Raw genomic sequence first — 19,743 nt, forward strand, 5'->3', positions numbered from 1 at the left:
GAGTGATCACCAAAGAAGAAGAAGAGATTTCATCCTCGCAACAAGCATGTGAGGTAAGTGAGAACCTGTGACTCACTCCAAGGCAGGCATAGGCAAACTCGGCCCTCCAGATGTTTTGGGGCTATAACTCCCATGATCCCTAGCTACCAGGACCAGTGGTCAGGGATGATGGGAATTGTAGTCCCAAAACATCTGGAGGGCCGAGTTTGCCTATGCCTGTTCCAAGGTCACCCACTGAGTTTCATGGTTGATTAGGGGATTTGAGCCCTGGTCTCTCACGGCCTAGTTTGTCAGAGATTTTCCGAGGCACCGTTTCCTGTGCAAATGTCTTGCCTGCCTCTGAGAAGCTATGAAGAGCTCCTCCTCCAGAGCTGAGCCTGACAATCGGAGATCTGCTCCACCTCACCAGTTTTGATCATGATTAGGGGATCGTATCCAACTCAAGTACGTTGACAGAGTAGAGACTTGTGGTGCAAATCCTAAACATTGTACTCAGAAATAACTCCTATTGTATTCAATGAGCTCAATTACTTCCAGGCATGTGAGATTAGGACTGCAGCCTAGGAGGCCCTGACTACTTATTCATGTACCACCAGGCACAACATCCTCCAGACATTGCTGAACTACAACTCCCATCTTCCCTGACCATGCTCACTCTGGATAGGGCTGATGAGAATTAGGAGCACAACAACATGGAGAGGGCAACCGGTCCCCCGCCCTTGATGCACACAGCACTGCCCAAGGTCCCTGCTCCAAAGGCAACACAATAGGGAGAGAGACAACCAAGGGATGGGTGGTGCAATGGATGAGCGAGATTTTTTCTTCTTCTGAAACTGGGCCCCCTAACTTTGCAACGGAAGCTGGTTTCTTTCCCCTTTCTGTCTTTTTTGTTGTTTGTTATTAAAGACTATAGGCAGCATTGAGTAATCAAAAGACATATTAGCAGAGGTGTTGAAGGTTGGTCAAGTTTGATGAGGTGCCATTTCCTGTGCAACCTTCTCTCTGCTGCCTCTGACAAGCTGTCAAGAGCTGCTTCCCCCTCAGAGTTGAGCCTGACGATCAGAGGGCTGCTCTGCCTCATGCGTTTTGATCATGAACAAGGGATCACATCCAACTCGGGTACATTGCCAGGTGGAAAATGCGCCTTGCTACTTTAACTTTCGACCGAGGGAGAATCAAGGAAGACACAAGCCCAAATTCCCGCTGCAAGGTAAATAACGGCTTACCTGTACAAATTGGGAGTTTTCTAATGTTGTTAAGGAAAGCAACTGTGGGGATCTCGCATGTCACAGACATTGTAGGGAGTGTTCAAGTGACCAGTCTTCACTACTTGGTTTCCGTATTAATGTGACTAAGGTACACCCTTCCCCACTTTTCTGCCATGTGTTCAAATGTGTGTTAAATATTGAGTGCTTTCTGTTTTTGACATCCTTCTTCCAAGGGGCAAGTCTTCTTCTAGAAATGGAAGCACATGACTTACCCCCAAAGAATACTGGGGACTGTAGTCTATACCCCACAGAGCTACAATTCCCAGCACCTTTAACAAACTACAGTTCACAGGATTCATTGGGGGAAGGCATGTGCTGTAAATGTGCTTTAACTACATGGTGGGTACGCAGCCGTAATCCATCAAACATCTGGGAGAAGCGAATTTTTACCTGGCACTGGAAAGATGGTAAGATGAGAGTACAGTGGTACCTCAGGTTAAGTACTTAATTCGTTCCGGAGGTCCGTACTTAACCTGAAACTGTTCTTGACCTGAAGCACCACTTTAGCTAATGGGGCCTCCTGCTGCTGCCGCGCCGCTGGAGCACGATTTCTGTTCTCATCCTGAAGCAAAGTTCTTAACCTGAAGCACTATTTCTGGGTTAGCGGAGTCTGTAACCTGAAGCATATGTAACCTGAAGCATATGTAACCCGAGGTACCACTGTACGTGTTACAAAAGATTGCCCTTTTTTTGGTCTCTTGGTTCATAATGTGCAGCTTCACATACCTGTGATGCAGTGGCGTAGCGTGGGGGGTGCAGGGGGGGCCGGCCGCACTGGGCGCAACATCTGGGGGTTAGGGTTAGGGGGCGCAAATCCACGGGTTAGGGGGCGCAAATTACTTGCCTTGCCCCGGGTGCTGACAACACACGCTACGCCACTGCTGTGATGTGGCCTTATCGCTCCTTGCATTTCACAGACAGTGAGCTGTCACCATCAGCCACCAAGGACTGAGGGAGAGGAAGAGGAAGACACACTACGCAGCATTCATACCTCTCGGCTAAGTTAAACAATGGTCACACCATACATTTAAAGCACTCTTACACCCCTTGACCATCATGAAGAACCTTGGGAAAGGTAGTTTGGTAAGGGTGCTGACCCTACAGAGTTACAAACCTCTGCACGCTTAACAAACAACCATTCCCAGGATTCTCCATGACTGCTAAAGTGGTAAAGGAATATGGTGTGGATAGGACCAATGTATTTTGGGTAGAAAGACATGGGGCAGAGGCAGATTTAGGGGAACGTGACCAGTTTGGCCACATTGGGTGGGGAGCCTTGGGGGTGGGGGGTGGCGCAGGGGGCTCAGCAACTATTATGTAGGATGGAAGGTGAGGTAGGTGGGTGCTGAATTTTGGCGCCTCACAGGGCACCGTTAAAATTGGAGACCCCAAAGTCCACTGCGGCATGGAGAGATGCAGTTTTAGTCAGGAGAGACCCTCAATCTGCCATAAAGTCGAGTTTGGCAGTCCCTGCCTCTGCAGTAATCTCATTTTACAGCTGTAAAATCACAGGCTTGGAGGAAACTGGAGAGCACACACAAAACCCCCTGTTTAGTTCAACCACTAACTTATTACAATATCTTTGTCATTTTGAGCTTCTTGGAGTGAAGATGGAATACAAATTTAGATAGGAAAAATATATGTTTTATTATTTAAAACATATATTGGTGCCAGTGTGGTGTAGTGGTTAAGAGCGGGAGTCTCGTAATCTGGTGAACCGGGTTTGTGTCCCCGCTCCTCCACGTGCAGCTGCTGGGTGACCTTGGGCCAGTCACACTTCTCTGAAGTCTCTCAGCCCCACTCACCTCACAGAGTGTTTGTTGTGGGGGAGGAAGGGAAAGGAGAATGTTAGCCGCTTTGAGACTCCTTAAAGGGAGTGATAAAGCGGGATATCAAATCCAACTCTTCTTCTTTATTTATTAGACATATATACAGTGGTACCTCGGGTTACATACGCTTCAGGTTACAGATGCTTCAGGTTACAGACTCCGCTAACCCAGAAATAGTACCTCGGGTTAAGAACTTTGCTTCAGGATAAGAACAGAAATCATGCAGCGGCAGCAGCAGCAGCAGCAGCAGGAGACCCCATTAGCTAAAGTGGTGCTTCAGGTTAAGAACAGTTTCAGGTTAAGAACAGACCTCCGGAACGAATTAAGTACTTAACCCGAGGTACCATTGTATTAACAATACTTAATTGCCAACACCTCCCTATTTCCTTTTAGAAGGCTCTGTGGTTGAGTTGTGATGCACGCACGCGATATGACGGATTGACACATATGAGAATTGGAAAATAATTTGCCCCCTGACGAAACTGACTAGACTGTGAGGGTTTTGCTATTTCCTGTGTAACCCGCATCAGTTCTGTCATTTCAGTTATCTGTTTTAACAGGTGTAGGCGCATGTCCACATGAGTAGGCTAGCAATTATGGATGTATTATTTTCTGTATGTTCAAAAAACAATAATAAGGTGTCAGGGTGCTGTCAGTGGCTTCCGGCCGGTTGTCCAGGAAAATATAAAGACAAGGAAAAGTTTCTTACAGTCCTTTCTTTTTTCCGGGTGTGCAATTAATCGTGTTTTAGTTTTAGCCACAGCTAACAGTGAGATGAATGATGTAGGTTTTAGTGGAATCTGAACAGTAGCAAAATGATTGCACAACGCTGACTGCAACAACGCAGGATGGAATGGAAACTGTTGCCTCCTTACACCCACCAGTCTCTTGCCCTGCCAGACTGCCTGTTCCCTGAGATCTGCTAAGGAGTGTCTTTTCTGTGTCTCCTCTGTGATCAAAGCATGGCTGGTTGAAGCATGAAAGAGGACTTTTTTCTGTATCTGTCTAATTTGGGAACCATCTTTTCTCAAGAGATGCATTCCCCCACAACACTATTTTTACCACACATTTATCTTTTTTTTATTATGACATTTGAATGTGCTAGGATTGTCTACAGACTCTAAGATTCATGTGCACACAAACATCTGATCCCTTTATGAGTCCCTCTGTACTCTCACCTTTCAGTCTGTGTTTTGATCTCCTTATGAGTCACTGTATAAAAAGAAGCTCTCTGTTTTTTGATAGTTTCACTGTTTTAAAAAATTATTTCTACTTTTTGCTGCCTGCTATCTCCATGTGTGGAGGAGATTGCCCTAATGCCCGAGTTGAAGTGAGAGTCAACTGCCATTTCTTTTGACCAGTATGTGGAATATCAGAGCAGAGTCATCTTGTTCAGGCAAAAAAATGTTTTGGGTCAGCAATATCAAAAGCACAGTGTTGCTTTTGATGTTGCTGACTTATATTTTGCAACACAGGGTTTGGCTTGTTTACTCAAGAAAATGTATTGGGCTGGCTGGCCACTTGCAGGAAGCTTATCTGACAATAAATCTGTCTGGGGTGATAAAACATTGCTGTTTTTAATTGCCTGTTCCTATGTAAGTTCACAGGAAGTGGTTAAGATCAGTCCTGTGTTGGCCAAGTCATCTTTCAACTCATCTTTGCTTACAATCCCATTTAGTCACACCAGCAACAATTCCTATATCCACTGATTCCCCAGGAAATATCTCTGTCTCTCGATCAGTAGTTTTAGCACCTTATAACCAGGGCAATAATGTTTCTGGGAGCCGAGGGTCTGTTCCATGTGATAGCATATTACTTCCCCCAAAGAATCATGGGCACTTTAGTTCACCTCCTTGACAAAACACAGTTCCCAGGATTCACAACCCTAGTTTTCTTTCAGATGTATTCTGCCATGAAAGCCATACTTTAAGACTATGTGGTTCCTTCTTGGCAGCACTGTCACTGAACCATGACTCCAGGGGGCAGTAATGACCTTCAGCCACACTGGCTGGGGATGATGGGAGCTGGAGTCCAATGACAACTTGGAGGGGCTTGAATTCCCCATCCCTGTCTTACATAAATCTATGGTGTGACTAGATTAACAACAACAGCAACAATTTATTATTTATTATTTATACCCCGCCCATCTGGCTGAGTTTCCCCAGCCACTCTGGGCGGCTCCCAATCGAGTGTTAAAAACAATACAGCATTAAATATTAAAAACTTCCCTAAACAGGGCTGCCTTCAGATGTCTTTTAAAAATAGTATATCTGCTTATTTCCTTGACATCTGATGGGAGGGCATTCCACAGGGCACTAGGGCTTTTCCAAAAGTGAAAATGTGGGCAAAGTTGTTGACCTTTATTGTCGATGCCGTTCCAGGATATCTGGAGCCCTATCTAGAGCTCATTTTTGGCAATTTCTGATGTAGGTTTAGAAATGGATCAGAATGTGGGACTATCATTCATTCAGGGGCATTGTTAGGGGGCAGCTCAGAGGGCCCAAGCCCTGGTTAGAATCATAGATTTGTAGAGTTGGAAGGGACCCCGAGGGTCATCTAGCCCAACCCCCTGCAATGTGAAATCTCAGCTAAACTATCCATAGCAGATGGCCATCCAACCTCTACCTAAAAACCTCAAATACAATAATGTAGATCTAGAAAGGGGCAACTGAAATGATCAAGGGGTAGGGCTGGAGCAATTCCTCAGTGCAGAAAGATTACACATTTTCAGTTTTTTAGTTAGAAAGGGGATGAGCAAGGCTCATGAGCCAGTGTGGTGTAGTGGTTAAGAGCGGTGGACTCGTAATCTGGTGAACCGGGTTCGCTTCCCTGCTCCTCCACATGCAGCTGCTGGGTGACCTTGGGCCAGTCACACTTCTTTGAAGTCTCTCAGCCCCACTCACCTCACAGAGTGTTTGTTGTGGGAGAGGACGGGAAAGGAGAATGTTAGCCGCTTTGAGACTCCTTCGGGTAGTGATAAAGCGGGATATCCAAACTCCTCCTCCTCCTCCTCCTCCTCTTCTTCGTCTTCATAATTTTGAGGGAGCACAAGCGAGGCACTCCCACACAGGGATTCCCCCCCCCCTTTCTGCTACTTGGGGTTTCTGGGCCCCAGAGCCCAGTCTTGCCTTGCCCCCATGTGCCCGTCACCCTGGTCTGGCCAGAGTTGGTGCAATGCAACTACCAAGAGCCAGATCAGCCAGCCAGGCTCCCCCCTGTGTGTGGGCAGGCAGGTAGGTGGCACAGTGAGGCCCCATGAACCCTCTGTGCCCGTATGTCAGCGAGGGTTGGCTTGGTGCAGCAGGTTTTGTTTACCCCCCAATGCCCAGCCCCTGGTCCTTTGTACTGCGTGTGCACTCACACCCTAGGCACCAGTGAAGGACGCAATACAGCTGGTATCAGGCACTGTGGGAAGCAGGATGGATAGGCCTTTGTTCAGATGCCCTCATACTAAGCTCGTTCTCCTATCGCTGGCTCTTGTAGATGACCGGCTCAGACAAGCTCGACGGCATCGCTTCATCATTGGGTCTGGATGTGTTGCAATCCTCATTCTAGTGGGAGCCGTGATAGGGCTTGGCTTTTGGGGTAAGTACCTTAAGGCCTAAAATTACCCATATGCCCACAAACTGTACTTAATGGAGCACCACAAATTGTCCTTTGTAGAGTGAGGCTCTACAGTGGTACCTCGGGTTAAGAACTTAATTCGTTCTGGAGGTCTGTTCTTAAGCTGAAACTGTACTTAACCTGAGGTACCACTTTAGCTAATGGGGCCTCCTGCCGCCGCCGCACGATTTCTGTTCTCATCCTGAAGCAAAGTTCTTAACCTGAGGTACTATTTCTGGGTTAGCAGAGTCTGTAACCTGAAGCATCTGTAACCTGAGGTACCACTGTATATCCACTCGGAGCAGGGGTAGGGAAACACCAGAGCCACTCTGGGCAAACCACACACACCTTTCTCGGACTTGACATCATATACCATGCCAGGGAGGGAAAAGTTCAAGTTGCAATCTTCAAAGCTATAGCTAAAAGGAACAGTGTCTGCTCCCTATCTGTCATTTGCATCAAAAAGCCAGCACTTTGAACTTGCCACTTTTTGGCAACAGAAAACGGCAGGAGTCAAAAAGTGCCAACTGTACTCTTTTTTAACACCTCCGAATGGAAGGTTGGCAGTTTGAATCCCCTCGATGGGGTGAGCTCCTGTTGCTCTGTCCCAGCTCCTGCCAACCTAGCAGTTCGAAAACACACCAGTGCAAGTAGATAAATAGGTACCGCTCAGATGGGAAGTTAAATGGGATTTCCATGCGCTCTGGTTTCCATCACGGTGTTCTGTTATGCCAGAAGCGGTTTAGTCATGCTGGCCACATGAGAGAGAGAGAGATAGAGATAGAGATAGAGAGAGAGGACCCTTCTTGTGTCAATTCTGCACATGACTCTGTTTGCAAGACAATGCCTCCATCTGGACTTAGCTTCCTGATCCAGCATCAGGAGAGTTGAGAACACACAGCACAAGACTAACCATGTCTACTCAGGAGTCCTATTAAATTCACTGAGGCTTACTCCAAGGTAAGTGGAGTTACCTTCTTACCTGGAAGTAAGCCCCCCATGGGACACACTTCTGAGTAGACATATATAGGACTGAACTGTAACCTTACCAATTTGAATAAAGGGGGTTGTTTTCCTAGGCGTTATCTCCCACCCACCCTCATATGTCTGTCACTGCACAGAAATTTTGCAGTTTGGCCTGGTCTAATTGTGACCAATTTGAGATGTGTGGTGAATGGGACTCGAGAATAAAACTGCTGCCCTGTACGCTGCAGCATGAGTCACCTGGCTGGCACTGCGGGCGGCACTAGAGTGAAAATAGTGCCCCGTGCGACTTACGAGTAAAATTGTTTTTTTTAAAAATGCCCCCCCCCCCCAAATTGCGACTGGACATTCTGCTGTGGTGTCTGCAACTTATGCAGTTGTGGAAATGACTGGTTCAGAAAACAAGCAGCAAATATCATTCATGAGGAAATTGGGGAAATTGTTCTTAAGGGCCTCAGAAAGAAAGCCTTGCATTTCTTTTTATATGATAAACATGCCCCTTGGTTTGTTTTTTTAAGCGTCAAAACTTATCTGACCAAGAAAGGGAAAGATAATGTGTTAGATAGCACGATCATCACCGTCATTGTCAGCTCATTGGTCCTAAAATAGTCAAACCACAAGAATGTGCAGGGGGGAAATCTCTTGTAGAACTGCCAAGTGTGTTTGGTTATGAAACCAAAGCACAGTGCGAAACACAGTCAAAGAGGTTTCAATTAGGCACCCAAATATAAATTATGGGAAATAGCCTCTTGTTCTTAAGCAAAATAGCTCGGCCTCTCAAAGCAAACCTTCACTATCTTTTCACATTTGTTCACATATGATACTTCAACTGGTTTCGTCTCCGTCCTCTTATGAATCTTCTGTTCTGCAAGCTACGGAACTACCAGGCAACCAGTAACCAAGTCTTCATGCATAAAAGCTTAAATTCATTGCATATTTTTTTAAAAAAAATGGAAAACATATTGTAGCAGGGAGTCCTTGGAGCACCCCACAATCACTTAACCTTGACTCCCATAGGTTCAGGTCGGGGGTCACAAACAAGAGACTTCAGCCAGGAGATAGAAGCAAAACAGCGGCCTGTAGGCCTGATCTTTATTGTTGCAACAAGGCTCCCCACTAGCACAAAGACAAAGCAGCCAGAGGCCCCAAACAAGGGTTACATCAGTATTTTAAAGTTTCCCATAATACATCATCAAGACATCATAGATACGTCACAGAAAAAGGTGTGGTCTCAGGGAGACCCTGAGATCCAGACATGCCCCTGTCACTCAAATATAGTCTTTCATACTCTATTACAGTACAAAGGAAAGCATTTACAGTTCCCTGGTCCCTGAGTCAAATATACAAATACAAGTCAAATACACCCGTGGGCTTCATCGCACTGTGGGGTGGGTAGGCATTGTGATTGAGTTGGTTATTTGTCTGACACTCTTGGGGCAGGATATCACCCGTCAGGACTATGACCTGTACATCTTGGGATTATGGTGTGCTCACTAACCTCTCCCTGGGTCCTAAATGCCATTTGAAATGAGAAGATGGATACAAGTGATTTCTTATGAATTTCTAAAGTTTTCCCATTGAGCCAGTACGCAGATACATTTATCAGTGAATTGCTACGTTTGGTATTGACACTTTCCCTGTTTTCCTTCTTTGGAGACCTGGGGCTCAGTGGGGAGTCCTGAGCCAAGCTTGCCTTGCAGATGCAATGCCTTTGCAGATATTTGGCGGTATTTTTCTCTTGACACTAGAGGATTTGGTTTTTCACAGGTGAAAAGGCGGGGAAATTCCTCTTGTGTGGTATTTGTGTGAGTGAATGTGTTTGGTAATGTGCAGCAAGTCACACCATCAGTGAGTAACGGCTGCAGTTCTTAGTGACGGGTTGCTTTGATACTACAAGCCCTGGAGTGCTGCCGACATTCTAGGCACGGGTTCAAGAGGTTTTTCTTTTGCCCCTTGCTTTCCACGGAAAACACAGTACTTGGCGCAGAAAATTGCAATTGCTGTTTGTTACGATACAGTGGCACACAGTGGGTTTTCCCGGGAAAAGTGGTGGTGCAAAGGAAAACCTCTCAGGCTTGTGCCCAGAAAGCATGGGTGGCATAGACTGGTTGGGCGCAGAGGAATGGTGGGAGGAACCAGCTGGGGAAGCAGTAAGGGGGAAAGGCTCAGAGCCCAGGGATTGGTAGTGGGACAACGATGATGAGCAGTTGGAGGAAGAAGAAGGAGGAGACTAGGAAGAGGAGGTGTCAAAAGCTGGAGAGGTAACAGGGCTTAGTGAGCAGGAGGAGCCTGTGGCAGAGAGGAGGCCAGAATAAGAGGTAGAAGCTGAATCAGGGGAGGAGGGAGGCCAAGAACCAGGAGAGATATGAAGAGGGCAGAGGAACAGGTAGTGTTATTACCATGGCTAAATTGATTACCCTCCCTGCCGTAGCAGATCCCAGAGTGGGTTACAAGTACTTAAAATCCAGGGTTAAAAACCATTAAAACAGACTGCAATTGCATGAATAGGGTGGACCCTGAAAACATCTCAGATCTCGAAGGTTAGGGTAAAGAGGAGCATCTTCAGCATGTGCTGAAAGCTTTACAAGAAGCCAGGTGTACCTCCCTGGGGAGGGAATTCTGCAACTTGGGCTCTGTAGGTGGAATTACCAAGAGGGCCCCCTCTGCTGATCTTAAATCTTCTTTTCTGCAGATCCTGCTTTTTCCTGTTCAGGGTGGGGAGCCTTTGTTGCCTGCCTTTGTTGATTGGTGGCTGGCGGCCCACCCCTCCTCCTTTCTGTGTACAGGAGGAATAGAATGGAAGTTGTGGTGGCAGTGGCAAGACCCTGATAGAATACCAGGGAGCCACCATGGTAATTGCCCACAAGGCCCCGGAGGACATAGCGATACTGTGTGGGAACTGGGGGAATGCTGAGGGTTTGCTGGAGAGGATATATTATTAATATCCTTCCTAACTTGTGCTAGCAAGTTTCTTCACTTTGTTGTTGTTGTTTAGTCGTTCAATCGTGTCCGCCTCTTGGACCAGACCCCATGGACCAGAGCACGCCAGGCACTCCCGTCTTCCACTGCCTCCCGCAGTTTGGTCAGACTCATGCTGGTAGCTTTGAGAACACTGTCCAGCCATCTCATCCTCTGTCGTCCCCTTCTCCCTGTGCCCTCCATCTTTCCCAACATCAGGGTCTTTTCCAGGGAGTCTTCTCTTCTCATGAGGTGGCCAAAGTATTAGAGCCTCAACTTCAGGATCTGTCCTTCCAGTGAGCACTCAGGGCTAATTTCCTTCAGAATGGATAGGTTTGATCTTCTTGCAGTCCATGGGACTCTCAAGAGTCTCCTCCAGCACCATAATTCAAAAGCATCAATTCTTCGGTGATCGGCCTTCTTTATGGTCCAGCTCTCACTTCCATACATCACTACTGGGAAAACTATAGCTTTAACTATACGGTCCTTTGTCGGCAAGGTGATGTCTCTGCTTTTTAAGATGCTGTCCAGGTTTGTCATTGCTTTTCTCCCATTCACTTAGCAGAGTGCATTCCCCTTCTTACACAACAGAAAGCTGGTTGCAAACTCTTCTGAATTTCTTAAGACAATAAGCAATTCATCTGGCTTGTCCAGACTGAGATATGTTCTAATATTCCTGGTAAGACCCCTTTTAAATCCCTCCTAAGAAATAAAGACACCGCAGTCTATTCATAAATAACAAAAAATAGTTTTACTTACGACCAGGCAGAGCACAGTGCAATCCCTGAAGGCAGGCTTAAGGCTTAAAGTTACAAACATGTACAAACAAGTTTACCCCCATATGGGAGATAACCTGGGAAACTGCTGTGGCAGCCAGCAGTACAGTCCAGGTGATGCAGGAAGCAGGCAGGACAAACATGAAGGTCGAAAAGAGGAAGGGAGCAGTGTGACTTGGCCTTTTACCAGGTCTGGAAAGGTCAGACCTACCTAGTAGTCACATGCAAGGAAGGAAGGTCAGGAGGAACAGAAAGTTTCAACTGACTGGACCAAACATTCCCTTACATGTCCACTCTAGCAAAACAAGGAATGTTATACTTGGCTGCTCCCAGCGGATTACATCCCACAGGAACGATGGGCAATTACAATGGCAGCCACCCTCCCCACAGTGCTCATTGAAGGAGCACCCAAAAAGGGATCCCAGGGCAACAGTGTCAGTATCAAGCCCATCGCAGCTGCTGATACTGGGTCTGCCTGTCCATGCTGGAGAGACTGGAACTGCAACACACACGACGCCAGAAATCTGGTTTAGGAAACATTGGAGGACAAAAGAGAAAACTCTCAAATGGAACAAGCCAACCCATATTTTTCTCGTAATTCCAGAGAAAAGGACTAGTGTGGCAGCAACTTTTCTGTATTTCCAACAACACATTTTCTTTTCAAATAAATCTTAAGCATACCATTATCCTCATCTTGCTGATCGCCTAAATAGTCATGCCTTTTAAAGTTTTTCAGATGAAACAAGCTCTGGTGAAGGCACAAACCTGCCCAGGACCCAGCAATGGAACACAGCAGACCAGGACCACCCCAGGGCAGTGTCAGACTTTGCGGCAGTTTCTGTGCAAGCCACACGGCAATCACGTAGCAGGTAACACCTGAGCTTTCAGTAGCCTTTGGCTGATAAACAGGAATGCAGGCACAATGATGATCCAGCTAAAGTCAAAGGCTTGCAGATCCCATTGATTCCAATGAAAAGGTTGCAAAACATGTCCATAACAAAAGAACTGGTTCAAGTAAACCAATATGAGCTTCTGCCTGGGGGCAGGTGGTGCTAGATCAGGGGTCGCCAACATGGTGCCCTCCAGATGTTTTGAAGCACAGCACCCATCAGCTCACATGGCCAATGGTCATGGATAATGGAAGTTGTAGTTTTCAACATCTGGCGGGCATCGGGTTGGCTATGCTAGCTGTGTAAAAAAAAAAACTCAGGACACAAGCCCATTGTACAATTTTGCATAAAATCTGCACGTGCTAACATATGTAAAGATGCAGATTTAGGTATGCTTTCAGAGAGACAGCCATCTTGTAAGCACAGTAAATAGCAATATAGAAAACTGCTTTTGAAAGAGGGGGTGGAGGTTCATAGCCTAAGGGATGCCCTCTAACAGCACACCTGGCTTCGTGGTTTTTTCTTCTTCCAGAGAATTCAGATTGCAAGCTCTGCCCGGAAAACTGGCAGCGCCATGGAGACAAGTGCTACTGGATTTCCAGAGAGAAGGGAACCTGGAACAAGAGCCAGAATGATTGTGCAGCAAAAGACTCTCAACTCGCTGTGATACAAAAACAGGTGGAATTGGTAAGTCCTGACTAATAACTTTCTTTTGTTGGTGCATGTAGTCAGTGCTTTGTTTGTTGTGGTCATAGTTACTGGTATGGCGTATGCTCACCTCCTTTTTTGCTGTGGCTGTGGATGGCAGCCATTTTGTGCTGCCATCCACAGCCCATTCATCATGATACAAGTACCAACACCTCTTTATTTTTCTTTTTGTCGCAGTCAAGTTGGGTTTTCTGCTCTTTTATTTATTTGATTTCAGTCGCTTCCTGTGAAGCGCTACAACGTGATTTCACCACACAATTAAAACTTATAAAAGACCAATTACATGTATAAAAAGAGTTTTAAATCAAGATAGATGCCGAGCGAGAAAAAATATCTCCACTTAGAAGATTTGTTGAAGGTAGAAAGTATCCCTCAGATGCCCTGAAGAACGTAGAGATGATGCCTTTCTAAGGCAGGCTTTCTCAAACTCGGCCCTCCAGATGTTTTTGGCCTACAACTCCCATGATCCCTAGCTAGCAGGACCAGTGGTCAGGGATGATTGGAATTGTAGTCTCAAAACATCTGGAGGGCCGAGTTTGAGGAAGCCTGCTCTAAGGTGTAATAGGAGGGACTTCCAAAGGGTCATTTCAAAGACTCTGTAAACTGAGGTAATTTTAGTCCCTGATGTCATATGGAATGGAATGCCTTGGCCCTGTAGCCAGTTGCATTTCTAGTGGGGCATTTTTTGGCCAGGGTGGGGTAGGGGAGGCACTTAGCGGCAGCCAGTCCCTGTACTCTACTTACTGGTTGAGAGGATGTGACGGCCAGGCCAGGGAAATGGAAAGACACCTTTTCTTCAGAGCACATGTTATCTTGTATATTGGGTTATGAAAAGGTCAAGCTATCAGACAATTTAGTACAGTGGTACCTCGGGTTAAGAACTTAATTCGTTCCGGAGGTCTGTACTTAACCTGAAACTGTTCTTAACCTGAAGCACCACTTTAGCTAATGGGGCCTCCTGCTGCTGCCGCACAGCCGGAGCATGATTTCTGTTCTCATCCTGAAGCAAAACTCTTAACCCGAGGTACTATTTCTGGGTTAGCGGAGTCTGTAACCTGAAGCGTATGTAACCTGAAGCGTATGTAACCTGAAGCGTATGTAATTCACTGTATGAATACCAGGAATTAAACGACTGGATATTTTTGTGCTGCATGAGAAAAAAGGATGATAAGGATACAGTGAACAAGGGAATGCTGAAAGGTCTAAAACAAACAAAATAGCTTACGCTATAACTAAGAAGTTGAAAACTAGTGTGGAGCTTTTGTTTCCCCAAAATAATCATCTTTTAATATAGTATCACCACACCAATACAAAAAAAAAGTTTGAGAAAGAGTAAGTGCACATTACAAGACAGCCATAGTCAAGCCTTTAGGAGTGGTGCTGAGAATAATATGTACAACTTTCTTGTTGAAGTCAATGGGATCCAGTCCACAGCTTTGTAAAATGTTTACTGCGTAATAGACTTACACGCTTACAAAAATGCTTGAACGCTTTCTGACTGGTAGGCTCACAATACATCTTTTCTGAGAGAAAAATAGGCCCCTTTCCCAAGGTTTTCAGGTTTTCCTAGAATTAGAGTAATGTGGATTATTAAGAGTCTCTGCAACTGAGAATGGAAAATGTTGACACAAAAACCTGCAGCGTCAGGAAGTTGGCAAAAGTCACAGCTGGGAAATTCCTTTGAAAGATATTTGTGTTGCTTCATTTTAAGAGAATCTTGGCTGCGGAGAATTCTTCTTTTGTCAGAGGGTTATTCATAGGGAGAGAAGTTGGTTCCCATGCTCAAAAATAAAGTCTGATTAAAGCATGATGCAACCGCAGTGATTATTGTATCATTTCCAGAAAGTTTCCTGTTCATGTCAAGAAGACACATGACTGCTCTGCTTGGCTGCTCTGCTTTTCCAAGAATATTGCAGAGGCCAGAGCTTTCCCCCTCCCAAGGTGCCATCTCCAAGAAGTTCACACAAGCAACCAGGCTTTTAAAAAGCCTTCAGTTGTTGCTAGGAGGAGGCTTTTTCCTCCCAAGCCTGATTGCACCTGGGGAGGGGCAATTTTGGAATGACGGTCGTAGCTGGTAAGGGGTAAAGCAGCATGTGGCTCACAGCGTCACAATGGTGGCCCTGTCTTCCTATGAGAGGTCACTCCAAACAGCTGAGCAGAGTTGGGGGTGCATGTTGTGAAATCTGCCATTCGTTCAGAAGCAGAGCCTAAATGTGAGGTCTGTCTAACCTCAGAACCAGCTGCCTTAAAGGTCAATCTATGAATGCATATTTCTAGGGTTGCTATATTCAGAAGAGCAAAAAAGGAGGACACCTTTGCCTAAATACGGATCGCTGTGATGACTCTCATTTTGAACACCCCTAGTATATGTAGGCTTTATAAGTTGTGATATATTGCTGGTAAAGGTAAAGGGACCCGTGACCATTAGGTCCAGTCGTGGCTGACTCTGGGGTTGCGGCGCTCATCTCACTTTATTGGCCGAGGGAACTGGCGTGCAGCTTCCGGGTCATGTGGCCAGCATGACGAAGCCGCTTCTGGCGAACCAGAGCAGCGCACGGAAACACCATTTACCTTCCCGCCAGAGTGGTACTTATTTATCTACTTGCACTTTGATGTGCTTTCAAACTGCTAGGTTGGCAGGAGCAGGGACCGAGCAAGGGGAGCTCACCCCATCGCGGGGATTCGAACTGCCGACCTTCTGATCAGCAAGCCTTATGCTCTGTGGTTTAGACCACAGCGCCACCTGCGTCCCTATATTGCTGGTAGCAATGTTCTTAACTTTAAAGGGCCTGCCAGAGTAGAGCTACGGGTACTGTAACCGCTGGCAAAGGAAGAGGAGGGAGGGGGGAGCGCACTGCCCCTGGCAGTACGATCCCGATGGGGTGCCATCGCGGCTGCCCCCCGCCTGCACTGGGTGCCATGCCCCCAGGATGCATGCCACGCCCCTGTGGGCGGTGCACCATGCCCCCAGGATGTGTGCCCCGCCTCTGAGACGCGTGCCAGCCCCGCCCCCGCCTGCTCTACTCCCCCCCCCCCAGTGCCAGAGCATGAAGCTCTGCCACTGACTGTAACTAAAAATGCCCATGTGACCACAATGCTGGCCTACAGCCGCCGATCCTCATTGGCCCTGGGGAAGAGGGCGTGTGCATGCTGCGGAATGTTCCCGTTCCATTCATGAAAAATGGCGAGGGACGGGAGTGTGACACCTGGGGCTATTAAAATTGTTTTAATTTTTTAAAAAAATTCTTGGGTTACTGTAAACAAACAAATAAAACACCCGGACATTTGGGCAAATTTAAAAATTTACCCAGACAGAAATTTTAATCCTGAAAAATAGGGTATGTCTGGGAGAAAGAGGACATGTGTCAACCCTAGGATGTCCTTCTTGTATCCTTGACAGGATTTCATACATCATAAAACAGATGGAGGGCAACTTCTGTGGATTGGAGTGACCACCATACTTCCTGCTCATGAATGGTCTTGGGTCGATGGCTCCCCACTAAATGACACACTGTGAGTATTTCCATCCTACAGATTCATACTGGTTTTGGCGGGAAATGTGTGTGGTTCTTCTACTCCCAGTGTTATTCTGCACCTCCTTTACAGTTTTCTTCCATTTTACTGTACCGTTATCTACCCTTCGAGATCATTATCTGCTTCATGACACTTGGTTGTGCTGACTTATCTTTAAATATGCAGACATCAAAGGCTCAAACCATGATGAGAGCAGATCATTCATTCTCTCTCTCTCTCTCTCTCTCTCTCTCTCTCTCTCTCTCTCATTTTCTTCTTTTTCTTTTCCTTCCTTCCTTCCTTCCTTCCTTCCTTCCTTCCTTCCTTCCTTTTCTGATTGCCATTGAAATGGGATGTTCTTGTTCTTGTTATATTGCTAATATCCCGGCTTGCTCATCTGTGGAATTCACAATACATGAATTCACAATACATGTAACGATTTCACTGTGTGGGGAGCCAATCAGTCAATTACACTCTCCAGTCAAATTGCGATGTCTTCCATACAAAAGACCAATAAAGAAGAGTAGAGCAACATCAAAAAAATGCCACATCAAGAGTGAGAAACAGATGCAAGAAAACACACATTGCACAGTAAGCCACACATAAACCATACATAAAGCAAACAAGAAAACTCCAGCAGAGGAAACCACCCTCCCCACACTTCAACAGAAAGAAACAGGCACAGAAAAAAATCCAAGCATCAGAGTAAGCCATTCATATCTGCAGCACACCTGCACATCAGCATTGAGAGAGCCACTGTAGTGTAGTGGTTAGAATGTTGGACTGGGACCTGGGAGACCAGAGTTCAATCCCCTCCTGGCCATGAAGTTCCCTGGGTGAATTTGGGCCAATCTCTGTCTGCCTCACAGGGTTATTGTGTGGGCAAGAACCATGTACACTAGGGCGATTCATAAAAAACTTTTTTGGGGGGAAATGCTTACTCCAAAGGTCTTATCTTATTACACTAGGGATTATATAGCTATATCTGAAATTTCATGCATATAAGTTAATATCTTGACCCTCCTCCATGAAAATAGCTGTTTACTCAGCCATTTTCCTATGTTGTGAAGGCTGAAATTTCAATTCAGTGGAGCAGGGTCAATATATTAACTGATATGCATGAAATTTCAGATATAGCTTATATAATCCCTAGTGTAGTAAGATAAGACCTTTGGAGCAGGCATTTAAAAAAATACATAAATTTATGAACCTCCCTAATATACACCACCTTGAGCTCCTTGAAGGAAAGGCAATAGTAAAAATAATAATAATTAAAGAGAATGGAACTGGTGTTCAATTCTAGAAGCATTGTTCATGATAGCTAAAAATGGACAGTGCACATTTGGAAACTCAGCTTAGGAGTATAAAGGGGGCAGGGAGAGATGCCATCACTGTCAAGGTGAAAAAGCAGCTTTGGCCTTCCTGTGACAAATGCTCTTTGCTTGACTTTCTCCTCTGTTCTGCAGATTGCAAGTCACAGGTCTTGCTGAAGCGAACAGCTGCGGGATGCTGAAGGGGAAGAGAGTTAATTCAGAAGCCTGCAGTGCCATAGCCAAGTGGATCTGTGAGACGGAAGTTCGTCTAGTGTAAATAATAACAAAGGAGGGAAAGAGAAGACGTCGGCCCATGCAAGAATGATGGCAAGATCCTGCGACGATTGCCCTGACACGTGCAGCCGAATCAAAGGGGGAAAAGATTGCTTTTGAGACAATGCTTGTTCTTTGTGAAAAGTGCTTCTATGTCAAAATCAGTGGGCCTCTTAATACTTTGCAGAAATGTCCCTGTTGGGTGTGATTCTTTCCCAGAAATGCTGGAGACAGTGTTGAAGTCCAGGACTGGCCACAGTGACTCACCCACTTAGCTTGGAAGAGGTGGAACATGGAAAGTGAGAATTTCCATACCCTAAGCTACATCTGAAATCCTTGGATACCCTTTGCAAAGTGGAAATAGTAATGTTAGTGCAGTGGTTTCTTGCTGGTCTGGGGGGTTCTTAGAAAATGCCAAAACTTGCCCACATTCTGGAGCTGGACAGACAAATTAATGGATCACGTAAAAGACACAGTCCCCCTTTAACTTCACCCTACCCCTTTTCTGACAGGTGTAGCTCATGTCATGAGGGAGTAATCCAAATAAATTCTCATTTACAACCAAATTAATACAGTGGTACCTCGGGTTAAGTACTTAATTTGTTCCGGAGGTCCGTTCTTAACCTGAAACTGTTCTTAACCTGAAGCACCACTTTAGCTAATGGGGCCTCCCACTGCTGCCGCGCCGCCAGAGCACGATTTCTGTTCTCATCTTGAAGCAAAGTTCTTAACCTGAAGCACTATTTCTGGGTTAGTGGAGTCTGTAACCTGAAGCATATGTAACCTGAAGCGTATGTAACCTGAGGTACCACTGTATAAGTTGCACTTCCTTTTTCTCTTTTTTAAAATTTATTTTTATTAAAGATTTCTTTTTTAAAAAAATATATTAACAATTTCAACATAACAAATCATCAAAACAAATCATCTTAATTATTTTCCTCCTTTTTTCCTCCCCACTTCCCAAAGAACCCTCCCCCCAAGACTTCCCTCAGCTCATCTCTCTGATTTCTCAACTCATGTTATTCTCTGCATATTGTAAAATTGTACATATCCTTTTATTATCTAACTATTATATTAACCCTCAATAAATCTGTGTATGTTTATTCAAAACCTGCCAAGGAGTCCAGTTCATTTTGTTGTCTTTTCAAATAATTTGTAAAAAGTTCCCATTCTTCTTTAAAGTCACAGTTGTCCTTATCTCACAATTTGTATGTGGCTTTCGCCAGTTCTGCATAGTTCATGAATTTCTCTTGCCACTGTTCTTTTGACGGGGTTTCCTCATTCTTCCATCCTTGTGCTAATAAGACTCTTGCCGCTGTTGTAGCATACATGAATAAATTCTTTTTTTCCCTTGGCAAGTTATTAAAGATTTCTTAGTTTACAAAAGTATGTGCAACGTTGCTTTTCCCAGTTGCATTTTCTACAGATCAGTTTCATTTGTTGGGAGACATTAGTGTTACATTAGGAAGAAAAGGGGGAAGAGTTGGAGGGGTGGGATAAATTGTACTTTCTGAAACAATATGAGAAACAAAACAGGATGCCTTCAAAATTCACACTTAACCAAATTTTGTGATTCCATTATTCAGCCAAGCAGTGTTTACAAAAATGCACTTATTAGGGGTAAATGT

General features: G+C 45.4%; 2 protein-coding genes across 5 annotated transcripts in view; one reads left to right on the plus strand and one right to left on the minus strand.

Moving 5' to 3' along the window:
* LOC308469970 (C-type lectin domain family 2 member D-like) overlaps window positions 1-19,743 on the minus strand; it is a 123,567-nt gene that overhangs the window by 27,283 nt on the left and 76,541 nt on the right. The window contains exon 6 of one of the 3 annotated variants that reach the window (XR_013982159.1): window positions 1,690-1,885. The exons of the other annotated variants lie outside the window; for them this stretch is intronic. The gene's annotated coding sequence lies outside the window, so the exon portion shown is untranslated. Of the gene's footprint in view, window positions 1-1,689; window positions 1,886-19,743 lie in introns of those variants that run through there. 3 annotated transcript variants of the gene reach the window in all.
* On the plus strand, window positions 1,052-19,225 carry LOC308470064 (killer cell lectin-like receptor subfamily B member 1B allele B). 2 transcript variants are annotated; one of them, XM_080993318.1, is made up of 6 exons: window positions 1,052-1,210; window positions 6,581-6,682; window positions 12,147-12,287; window positions 12,841-12,995; window positions 16,417-16,529; window positions 17,996-19,225. In XM_080993318.1, exons 1-6 carry the CDS (start codon window positions 1,093-1,095, stop codon window positions 18,117-18,119), a joined length of 753 nt encoding a protein of 250 aa, XP_080849444.1. In that variant the 5' UTR covers window positions 1,052-1,092; the 3' UTR covers window positions 18,120-19,225. The 2 variants fall into 2 exon arrangements, with proteins under 2 accessions (XP_080849444.1, XP_080849445.1); XM_080993319.1 differs by lacking the exon at window positions 6,581-6,682 and having other exon boundaries at window positions 1,056-1,210.

Source organism: Podarcis pityusensis (assembly GCF_964106645.2).
Source record: "Podarcis pityusensis genome assembly, chromosome: 2".
NCBI classification, from domain to species: domain Eukaryota; kingdom Metazoa; phylum Chordata; class Lepidosauria; order Squamata; family Lacertidae; genus Podarcis; species Podarcis pityusensis.